Below are 11,125 nucleotides of genomic sequence, written 5' to 3'. Positions count from 1 at the left end.
GCCCAAGCCCCGCCGCCGCCGCAGCCGGGCTGGGGAGGAGCCGCCGTGGCCACGCCCCCACCCCGCCCCCTAGGCGAGGTCAGCCGAGCACCGAAGGCGCCCCTTCCGGTCTCCGCCTCCAGGACCTCGGCTGTGCTTGAGAGTTCGAATCCCGACCCTGCCACCTTCTAGTCCCGCGACCTGGGGCAAGTCGCTCTGCCTCTCAAAACTTTAGTTTCCTGTAAAACGCAAATAATAACAGTGTCTGCTGTTCATCGTGCCAGGCACTGTTTTAGGGTCTTTAGGTGAATGATCTCATTCCAATTTTAGTATATATGCTGCTGAAGAGAGCATAAGTGAAAGGTCTGGTTTAAACGTCCCAGTAACATTCTTACGTAGGAATTATTTCACACACACACTTTATAGAAAAGGGAGGCACAGAAAGATAAAGAAAATGGCCAAAGGAAGTGATGGCGGGTGTCAGGCTTCAAGCTCGGGGTCCAGAAGCCACAATAAAACACATTAAGTCAGATGACGTTATAAGCATTTTACCTGCACTCACTTGTTTCACGCTCATCACAAACCAGTAATGAACCTTGAAAAGTTCTGCCCATTTTGCAAATGGGGGAAACTTAAGCACAGAGAGGGGTTAAGAACCAGCAGCAAAGGGAGCTGGGACTGGGAGCCCAGACAGCCCGGACCACTACCCTGTCCTCCTTTCCTGTTGAGGGTTACGTGAAAGAGACTTCCTTGCATACTTTCGGGGTGTTGTCTTGTAATCTTTGCTCTATCTTGGGAGCTAGGAGTCTTATTTAACATGTAAGGAAAGTGAGGTCCAGAGAGTTTAAGTAACTTGCCAAGACCATGTGGTCGGGCTAGGATTCAAACTCAGTAATTCTGATTCCAAAGCCTGAGCTATTCCTGCAGGATGCCCCGAAATAATGTGCTTATGGCACCCAGCATCCAGGAGACGATCGGTAGGCGTTGGATTGCTTCGCGTACCGCCCTTTTTCTTAGCCTCAACTTCCTCATCTGTGAAGTGGGCTGGTGAGGTGCGGCCTTAATCACAGGAGAACCGCTGTGATCCAGGCCGCAGACACCACGCCTTCTGCGCTTTCCCTGGTGCATTTTGACCCCGGCTGCCCACAGTAGGTGACATCACTGATTGGCTAGATTCTGCCACATGACCCGCCCCCAACTGTGCCAACATGGCGGCGCCCAGGTCTTCATCCGGAAAATGTGACCGAGCCTAATTCGATTCTCTGTTTCACGAGAGCAGGTGAGGAGCGCCTGGGCGGCGAGGGGAGGGATCTGGTGCCGGGGCGGACCCACTTAAGGGCTTCAGGCTGCGCTGGGGCGGGTCTCCAGAAGATGGGGGATGGCGTCAGCTCACGGAGGCCAGGGGCTCTCCTGAGCCTGTTTTACAGATGTGTACGCCCCCCGGCCCAGGAAAGCAGCTCTCTCCTCCCCTCGGCGTCCTCCTGATGCAGGCCGGGCGGGCACAGGCCGCCGCGGATGTCCCACGCGAGGGCCGTACTGCGGCTCACCCTGAGTCTCCGCTCCGCCGGCCGTCTGTGTAGTGCTCGGTTTATGGAGGGGCCGCCCCACGGGCCGGCAAGTCCGCCCGCCATGGAGAACGGCACGGCGCCCTGCGGCGAAAAGCGCCCACCTGACACCCAGGAGACGACGGTCACCGAGGGGTCCGCCAAGATCGCCTTCCCCAGCGCCAACGAAGTCTTCTACAACCCAGTGCAGGAGTTCAACCGGGACCTGACGTGAGCAGGGGGTCAGCTTGGCGGAGGGCAATGGGTGTGTGTGGTGAGGGGGTGTGAACCGGAACTCCGTCTCCCGCAGATGTGCTGTGATCACTGAGTTTGCGCGCATTCATCTTGGGGCCAAAGGAATCCAGAGTAAGTGGATGTCCCGTCTCCGGGTGGGTGGTGGTCACACGGAGGTCTCCCCCTGTCCAGCCCCCCGCTTCCCTAAAGTCTGGAAACGCCCCGGGCTCTGCTCCTTCAGCCTTTTCTTAGGGACTTTGGGGAAGATTTTCTTTCATGAATCTTCTGTATGTTGAAGAATAAGAGGTTTCTCAAAGAGAGTCTTGATAGTCCCTGACTTGGGTTTCTGGGTGGCTGCAGTCAAGGTGCCGGGTGAAAAGGAGGTGCAGAAGGTGGTGGTGGACTTGTCGGAGCAAGAGGAGGACAAGGCTGTATTGAAAGAGGGGGCAGACCCGGCTCCTGGAAACCAGCCTCGAACAGCCACTGTGGGGGAGATCTGTGAGGTGAGGCCTGGGCATAAAACAGGTGGCAGCCCGGGAGTCCAGTGGGTGGAGGAAGGAAGGCTCCTGGAAGGGGAGAGCTGTAGGAGGGTGTGTGTGTGGGGGGGGGGGGGGGGGGAGGGGGAGAGGGGGATTAGGGGGGGGGGGGGCACAGCAGAGAATGGAGATATTGATGTGAGTGGGGCTCCCTGCTTACTCCCAACAGGAAGGCCTGCGAGTGCTGGAGGGCCTGGCAGCCTCGGGTCTTCGTTCCATTCGCTTTGCCCGAGAGGTGCCTGGGCTCCGATCGGTGGTTGCTAACGATGCCTCTGCCCGAGCTGTGGATCTCATCCGCCATAATGTGCAGCTCAACGAAGTGGCCCACCTGGTACAGCCCAGCCAGGCAGATGCCCGGTAGGTCCTGGGCTGCAGAGCCACGCAGCTGGAAGGTGCCATCTATAGCCAGGCTGCCTGGGTCAAACCCTAGCTGTGTCATAATCTTGCTCTCTGATCTTGGGAGAGTGCTTTAGTTTCTCTGAGCCTGTTTCCTTGCATATAAGATGATAGTTTTACAGGGGTTGCTGTACTGATTAAATGAGAAGTAATACTTGTATAGCTCATGCTCGGTGCCAGAAATTAGTACCATGATGGTTTCCATTTTAAACTTCTCATACTTTTATTCGGTCAAATGAACCAGCTTATATCCACTGTCCAATATGTGCCAGACACTGTTCTCAGTACAGGGAATGCATCTGTAAACATTACAGACAAAATCCCTGACCTCGTGGAATTCCCATTCAAATGCAGGGGTCAGCAAACCATAGCCAGTCTGGGTTTTTGTGGCCTGTGATGTAAGAATGTTTGTTTTTTTAATCCTCACCCGAGGATATTGGTTTCCCCCATTGATTTTGAGAGAGAGTGGAAGGGAGGGGGAGAGACACAGAGAGAGAAACATTGATGTGAGAGAGGCACATCAATTGGTTGCCTCCTGTGTGGATCCAGCCTGCAACCAAAGTATGTGCCCTTGATCAGAATCGAACCCGAGACCCTTCAGTCCTCCAGCTGACGCTCTAACCACTGAGCTAAGAATATTTTTTACATTTTTAAAGATTAAAAAAAAAGAATATGCAATAGTGACTGTATGTGGCCTACAAAACCTAAAATATTTACTGTCTAACCTTTATAGAAAGTAAATAAATAAAAAATATTTGCTTTCCTGACCATAGTAAAATCTAATAGGAAACAGAGAAGATAACAAATAACTGTAACAAATAAGTTACATAGTAAAGTAGAGGTGAGAAGTGCTCTGGAAAATATTGAGGGGGTAGAGGATAGAGGAAGATGGTCGGGGGGTGGGGATTGCAATTTTGAAAAATGTGGTCATGGTGGGCTGTGTTGAGAAGATAGCATTTACTTTTCCCCGTTTGCGAAGGGAACAATATAGGTCCAAATCTACGGAGTTGTTCGAAAGGCACCTTCCACCCCATTGGAAGATTATGTGGTTAAATGAGTTAATGTATCTAAATCGCCTGAAACAGTGTCAGGCATGTATGTGCTACATTAGTACAGTAGGTCCTGGAATAATGCCGTTGTTAAAATGTTGATGAGAAAAAAGAAAAATCAGTTTCTGGCCAGGGCTACTGTCTGTGTGGATTTGGCACATTCTATCCATGTTTATGTGGCTTTCCTATGGGGACTTAGGTTTCCTCCTACAACCTAAAATACTCACGTGAGGCCCGGTTGGTGTGGCTCAGTGGTTGAACGTCGACGCATGAACCAGTCAGGAGGTCGGGGCTCAATTCCTGGTCAGAGCACATGCCTGGGTTTCAAGCTTGATCCCCAAAAGGGGGCCTGCAGGAGGCAGCCGAACAGTGATTTCATTGTTGGTGTTTCTCTCCCTTCCTCTCTCAAGTCAATTAAAAAATAAGTAAATAAAGTATATATACATGTGTGTGTGTGTGTGTGTGTGTGTGTGTATTCAAATGAGGTAAACTGGTGTGCCTGCATTGTCCCAGTCTGAGGGAGTGTGCGTGGCCTTGCAGTGGAAGGGTGTCCTGTCCAGGGTGGATCCCCTGAGCTGCCTGGATAGACTCCAGCCATCTATGACCCTGAACTGGAATAAGTGGGTGGAAAATAATGATCTGATTTGTTTTTATCAATTTTTCTTTTCTTTTTTTTTTAAAAAATATTTTTTATTGATTTTTACAGAGAGGAAGGGAGAGGGACAGAGAGTCAGATACATCGATGAGAGTAACATTGATCAGCTGCCTCCTGCACACTCCCCACTGGGTATGTGCCCACAACCAAGGCACATGCCCTTGACCAGAATCGAACATGGGACCTTTGAGTCCGCAGGCCGATGCCCTATCCACTAAGCCAAACCAGAGCTTACTAATTTTTCTTAAATGTAATTAAAGCTCACATTTATTTCATCTTTTAATGTTAGAAGTGTTTTGAGTCTTTATTTAGAATTTGAGCAATGTTTTTGTGACCAGAAATGCTGCAGGAATTTAACTCTTGTTTGGATCAATTAGTCTGTGAAAACATTGGTTTCATTACATGTTTTTCTGCTTAAAGTCACAGTTTTCAATAACTGTGATGATGTTAAGTGAGGACTTACTGTATTGGCTATTGTCATGCCATTGTTAGAGATGGGTAGACAGAGGCCTGAGGGGAAAAGCCATGAAGTTGTTATTATTAGCAAATGGATGCCAGGATCTAAGCGCAGGCAGCTGGCCCGAGTCCAGGTCCAAACTATCACGCTGCATGATTGAACGTGATAAGGAACAGAGCAGGTCCCTGGCACAGGGTGCTGAGGAATTGGCCCTCTCACTCCCAGGATGCTGATGTACCAGCACCAGCGGGTGTCGGATCGGTTTGATGTCATCGACCTGGACCCCTATGGCAGCCCTGCCGCTTTTCTGGATGCCGCTGTGCAGGCTGTGAGTGAAGGAGGTGAGGCCAGGCTGACCCAGGAGTGTAGAGCAGGGCTTGGAGTGTGTGAAGATCCTCACCCCTTCCTTACCTGCAGGGTTGCTGTGCGTCACCTGCACGGACATGGCAGTGCTGGCAGGGAACAGCGGGGAGACATGCTACAGCAAGTACGGGGCCATGGCCCTCAAGAGCCGGGCCTGCCACGAGATGGTGAGGACCCTCCCCCCGCACCCCTTCCCACCCCTCAGACCCGTTCAGCTTCCTCCAGGCAGCATATTAACGACAAGCACACCTTTAACCAGCATAGTTCCTAACAGCGTGGGCTGCCACTCATGGTCATGTGGGGGGCAATGGCTTTGTCCAGGGTAGGAGCAACGATTACACCATTCTTTCTAGTCTCTGTTTTAACAACTTTGCAAAATTGTCTCTTTAAGGCAATTTTTCCAGGTCTGGGTTCAAGTCCTAACTTTGCTGGTAGCTTTGAGCAAGCAGCTTCCCCTTTCTGGGCCCCAGTTTGGCATTTGTGAAATGGGCATGCTGAAGGTGGCCTGGGCACCACTGGGTTGCTGTGGGGATTCAGGAAGGCGGGCAGGCTACGTCAATGGGCAGGGAAAGGAGAGGTTTCATCCTTTTCCTTATGGGCCCTGTCACAGGTCAGCCTGGGAAACGCTGCCTCTTTTTCTGGGTAGAGTGTCACGGCAGCTCCCCAGCATGGGGAGGTCCCCAGCCATGCTGCAGCACCTAGTGTCCCTACTTCCTGCCGACAGAGCCCGTGGTGGCCGGACTGAGGTCCTTGTGGCCACGTCGCAGCACACGGTATGCTGATGATGCTCATTGGAGAGATTCCACTTACGGGCCCGAATGTTCCTAAGTCAGTGCTCCCAGCAGGGCCATCGAGGCAGAGACCGGTGCAGCTTCACCGGTGAGGGAACTGAGCGGTCGCCAAGGGCCACAAGTCGGAGTACTCAGGGCTGGACTTGGCCCCCCGGAACCTACCTGGACCCTGTGCTGTGAACACCTTGTTCAGAGGCAGGGCCGATGGCAGACGCCCACCCCCCTTCTCACCCCCAGGCCCTGAGGATCGTCCTACACAGCCTGGACCTCCGTGCTAACTGCTATCAGCGCTTCGTGGTGCCCCTGCTTAGCATCAGCGCTGATTTCTACATACGTGTTTTTGTTCGTGTCTTCACCGGCCAGGCCAAGGTCAAGGCTTCAGCCAGGTTAGCAGGGGTGGGGCAGGCACTGGAGCAGGCAACAGAGCCTTCCCCTGCGGAAATGAGGTCCTACAGGGGACCAGGTCACCCTGAGGGAAGAGTTGGGGTGTGGTAGCCAGCCCTGTTTCCCCACAGCAAGCAGGCGCTGGTGTTCCAGTGTGTGGGCTGCGGAGCCTTCCACCTTCAGCGCCTTGGCAAAGCATCGGGGGCCCCTGGTGGCCGGTGAGCAACAGTGAGCCAGGAGGGAGGTGAGGGGTTTCCAAAGGGTGTGGTTGCCCCCTAAACTCCTCTCTCTGTGCAGGGTCAAGTTCTCCGCAGCCTGCGGTCCCCCTGTGGCCCCTGAGTGTGAGCACTGTGGGCAACGGCACCAGGTGGGACCATGCCGGGTTTAGGCATGGGGGTCTCAAGGGTCCTTGTGTCTCACTCCTTGTCCATCTGGCCCCTGTGTGTCTGCAGCTCGGTGGCCCCCTATGGGTGGAGCCAATCCATGACCTGGATTTTGTGGGCCGTGTCCTAGAGGCTGTGAGCACCAACCCCGGCCGATTCCATACTTCGGAGAGGATCCGAGGAGTCCTGAGCGTCGTCACCGAGGTAGGGGCTGGGCCAAAACAGGATGGGGCTCACCTGTGCCCAGCTTCCTCCATCTGCCCATGCATATCCTGTTGTCCCCCATGGCAGGAGCTGCCGGACGTGCCTCTGTACTACACGCTGGACCAGCTGAGCAGCACCATCCACTGTAGCACACCCAGCCTCCTGCAGCTGCGGTGAGGGCCGGGTGGGGGAGGAGCAGAGCCTGAGTGCTGGGTGCCCTGGGCAACTTGGGCCCCTTTTGGGCCAGAATCCCCCGTAAAATGGAGATCAAACCTCACTCACGTCCAGGGAGTCTCATGTACAAGTGCTCAGAGGCCAAGAGCCCTGGCCAGGGGGACAGTCTGACTGTTTCAGTCACTGGCATTATACCAGCTACGTAGTCACCCTGAGACATGCAGCCAGCCTCACAACTCACCATGACTCCCACCCACACATGTCATCACTGGCTTTGGGATCTAGCTTGCCCCTCACAACCCCTCTTGGTCCCAGGTCAGCCCTCCTCCATGCTGGCTTCCGGGTCTCGCTCTCCCACGCCTGTAAGAATGCTGTGAAGACGGACGCCCCCGCCTCAGCCCTCTGGGACATCATGCGCTGCTGGGTAAGAGCTGGCCTGACTAGATAGGGATAAGAGGGCAAGGCATGGGCAGGCTTGGCATCCCCTGGCCCCTGACCTTTGCCTCCCAGGAGAAGCAGTGCCCGGTGAAACGAGAGCGGCTGTCTGAGACCAGCCCGGCCTTCCGCATTCTCAGTGTGGAGCCCAGGTAGGGACATCTCTGCCACAGGCGTGGACGCTCACGTGCTTGCAGACAGCCCAGACACTTCCCTAACAGATACGTGTTCATTCTTCAAGTGAGATCCAGAATCTACCTTCTCCCCCCACTTCTACCGCTTCTCCTCTGCCCCCACCCTAGTCTGGCCCGTCACTGCTCACATAGACCAGTGTGGTCACCTCAGCCCTGGTTCCCCAGCTTCCACTCTCGCCCCCCACAGACTGTTCCCCCCACAGCTACCAGAGGGCGCCTGTGAGCACCTGAGTTAGATCATGGTCCCCCTCTGCTCAGCAGAAACAGAGTTCCACCTGCAAGCCCTGCCCCATTTCCGTGTCACTTTCCAGCCCTCACTTATCCTCCAACTTCCCCCTGGCTCACTCCACACTGGCCCCCTCTCTCAAGCTCATGAGGCACAGCCCCATCTCAGGGCCTTTGCACAGGCTGTTCCCTCTACCTGGAGTGCCTGTCCCTGAGTGCCCCCCAGGACTGTTCCCTCACCTCTTTCAGGTGTCCCTGACTCTGTCCTGTCCTGCATTGAACCCCTTCCTCAGTCTCCCCAGAACCTCTGCCCTGCTCTGTTCTTTTCAAAACTCTTCTCATGCCCTAACGAAACATAACTTGCTGATTTCTGATTTGTCCCATTCTTGTTTGTCTTGTACACTTGAATGTCAGCTTTACCAGCGGCAGATTTCAGGTACACTGCAGGCAACAATAAATGTTTATTAAATGAGAGAATCCTGACCCAGGCAGGTGCCTTCCCAAGTCACCAAGGCGGGCAGGCCCCATGGGCAGTTTTGTTGTGCATGTCCGAGGGGTGGCTGCCCCTCAGCTGCACCACCCCCTTCTCCAGGCTACAGGCCAACTTCACCATCCGGGATGATGCCAACCCCAGCTCCCGCCAGCGAGGACTCAAGCGCTTCCAGGCCAACCCCGAGGCCAACTGGGGCCCCCGGCCCCGTGCCCGGCCAGGGTGAGTGAGAGTGATGGCAGTGGGATTTGGCCAGGGCCTGGGGTGCAGAGGCCTGATGGGGTCCCACCTGCTCATCTCCCTGCACAGGGGTAAGGCAGTGGGCGAAGCTATGGAGGACAGACGCAGATTGCTCCAGAATAAGAGAAAGGAGCCAGCTGAGGACCTGGCCCAGCGGGCTGCACGGCTTAAGACGTTTCCTTGCAAGAGGTTTAAGAAGGTGAGGCACCCCCCACCTCCAACTGCAGTACACATGGGTCCCCCTTGTGGCAATAGGGCAAGGGTAAGGGGCAGGGAGGGATGGGAAAACCGGCTGGGCAAGTGTATGCGAGTGAGCGCCCCATCCAGGAAAGGAACCCAGCAGAGGCTGCTGGGCTTCATTCATATCCATCATCTTTCCACCAGGGCACCTGCCAGCGGGGTGACCAGTGCTGTTACTCCCACAGACCCCTGACACCTGAGGCCACTGCTGAAGCTGCCCCCACCGACTGTCCACAGACCCCCAACCAGAAGCCCCCTGGGTCTGGGGCCACCTCTGGTCCAGGTGTAGATTGAGCCAATAAAGAGATTTCACCTTGCCCTGACTGTCATTTGTCTGAGTGCAGAAGCTGCTGGTGGTCTGTCTGTCTAGCATGTCTGGGGCCTGTTCCTCTGTCCATCTGAATTAACTCCCTGGGGGAGGAGCTCTGCATCTAGAGGTTGGTGTGTCCCTGCCTGACTGAGGGAGGTGGTGTCAGTGTTTCTGTCTGAGGCATTCTGTCTGTGTGGGGAGTGGTCTGTTCCTCTACAGCAGTGGTTCTCAACCTGTGGGTCGCGACCCCTTTGTGGTCGAATGACCCTTTCACAGGGGTCGCCTAAGACCATCAGAAAACACGTACTCCTGCATATCAGATAGCTACATTGGGATTCATAAAAGTAGCAAAATTACAGTTATGAAGTAGCAACGAAAATAATTTTATGGTTTGGGGTCAGCACAACATGAGAAACTGTATTAAAGGGTCGCGGCATTAGGAAGGTTGAGAACCATTGCTCTACAGCAAGAAGCACTTAGGCGCCCGGTTGCTGGCGCTTGCTTTTCCCCAAGCGGCCACGGGGTGGCAGCCGTGCGCCCGTACCCACGGGGCCTTCCCCCACACCCCCTCCACTGGCGTGCTCGGGAATATAGGCGCGCGCACACGCCGGTGCCACCAAGCTCCCACGTGGCCTCTCGCCGCCAGCCCTGGCTGCCTGGTTTCTCTGGCCCAGCTCCCCGCAGGGCCGTGGTGGCGGAAGCCAGACCGGAACCAGGCTCCTTGTGCATCCGCTCCAGACCAGGTGTTTCCTGCCCTGTGGCCCCTCGAGGCGGGGGGGCGGGGGGGGGTGCACATAGAGGCACCAGGCAGGCTCCTGCATCCTCCCCACAAGGGCAGGCCTTAGCAACGTTAACAGCGAGGCCTGGGGCAAAGCCCCCACCCTGCCACACAGTAGCTGTGGGACCCGCAGGCACCCTGCACCTTGCTCCATCTCAAGAGTTAAATGAACCTGATCCCAGAACTGGCCTTGTGGGCACATCGAAGTTCACTGGGAGCTTAGAAGTGAACCCTTGCTTCCTGGGGAAAGTGGGATGATTGGTGGTGGGGTCCTGAAATCACCTGGTTCCTGGAAGGTGACAGCTGAGGGCCTGCCTGGGGGCTCATGCAGCCACCTAGATAGACAAAGCACAACTGACCCAGGTGAGCGGGTGCTGGAACAGCCTTGTCACTGCTACCCCTCACCACCCAGGACATTCTCCCAACACCTCCATCACCATTCACCCTGCAGTGGCCTGGCTCTGGGATGAGGGCCAGGGACCACCGAGCTGGGATTATGCTATCCTATGACCTAGAGGACTAGGATTGTGGGGACTTCCTGGGCACCTACTGGAAGGTTCTAGCAATATAGGAAATCTCCCCCAGCTGTAGCCTTTCCTGTCACCTTGAAAGGTGGAGTGATAGCACAGGGGGGGCCAGGACAACCACCCAGGCTGGACACCCAAGATCGGAGTGTCAGAACTGCCCTCAGCCATGCCTCCCTCCAGGGTGGGGGTGGCAGAAAGGCTGGGAGGGGCTCTGTAAAAAGAGGAACCAGGCAGGGGGAGGAGAGAAGAAGAAGGGGGCCCCCAGTCACGAGCCCCAGCAGGGCCGGAAAGGGCTCCCCACCCCCAACAAGCACGGACACAGCTGGGGTGTTCAAAGCCACAGGCCAGATCCAACCAACACAGGAGGCCACTGCTTTCCTGCCTCAATTTCCCCTCTGTGTGTAGCTGTGCACTGGGGCTGGTCCTCAGAGGGCCAGGGTCCTTCCAGTGACTGAGAGGACGGAAGGTGAAGCCCTGAGGGGTCACTGACAGTCCTGCCCACTGGCCGGGGCGGGGCGAGAGGCCGATCTTGGAGAT

The 11,125-nt window shown here is 55.3% G+C and overlaps 1 protein-coding gene across 3 annotated transcripts; it reads left to right on the top strand.

The window, feature by feature from the left end:
• Positions 1–1,157: 1,157 nt before the first annotated feature.
• Positions 1,158–9,295, top strand: TRMT1 (tRNA methyltransferase 1). 3 transcript variants are annotated; one of them, XM_006768218.2, is made up of 17 exons: positions 1,158–1,258; positions 1,560–1,754; positions 1,834–1,889; positions 2,118–2,260; positions 2,463–2,650; positions 5,076–5,191; positions 5,268–5,380; positions 6,242–6,390; positions 6,520–6,606; positions 6,686–6,755; positions 6,841–6,975; positions 7,063–7,148; positions 7,465–7,573; positions 7,660–7,736; positions 8,596–8,715; positions 8,803–8,932; positions 9,118–9,295. In XM_006768218.2, exons 2-17 carry the CDS (start codon positions 1,570–1,572, stop codon positions 9,265–9,267), a joined length of 1,914 nt encoding a protein of 637 aa, XP_006768281.1. In that variant the 5' UTR covers positions 1,158–1,258; positions 1,560–1,569; the 3' UTR covers positions 9,268–9,295. The 3 variants fall into 3 exon arrangements, with proteins under 3 accessions (XP_006768281.1, XP_006768279.1, XP_006768280.1); XM_006768216.2 differs by having other exon boundaries at positions 1,470–1,754; XM_006768217.2 differs by having other exon boundaries at positions 1,407–1,754.
• The last annotated feature ends 1,830 nt before the right edge of the window (positions 9,296–11,125 follow it).

Source organism: Myotis davidii, unplaced genomic scaffold (assembly GCF_000327345.1).
Source record: "Myotis davidii unplaced genomic scaffold, ASM32734v1 scaffold543, whole genome shotgun sequence".
Lineage (NCBI taxonomy): Eukaryota > Metazoa > Chordata > Mammalia > Chiroptera > Vespertilionidae > Myotis > Myotis davidii.
This window is presented reverse-complemented; position numbering and strand designations above follow the sequence as displayed.

What these genes read in the sequence shown, in the direction of transcription:
- TRMT1 (XM_006768216.2), top strand. Translation starts at nt 1,495, where the DNA reads ATGTCCCACGCGAGGGCCGTACTGCGGCTCACCCTGAGTCTCCGCTCC. An exon ending in CCCAGCCAGGCAGATGCCCG is followed by an intron (nt 2,651 to 5,075) that starts GTAGGTCCTGGG and finishes TCTCACTCCCAG; the next exon opens with GATGCTGATGTACCAGCACC. An exon ending in TCGGGGGCCCCTGGTGGCCG is followed by an intron (nt 6,607 to 6,685) that starts GTGAGCAACAGT and finishes CTCTCTGTGCAG; the next exon opens with GGTCAAGTTCTCCGCAGCCT.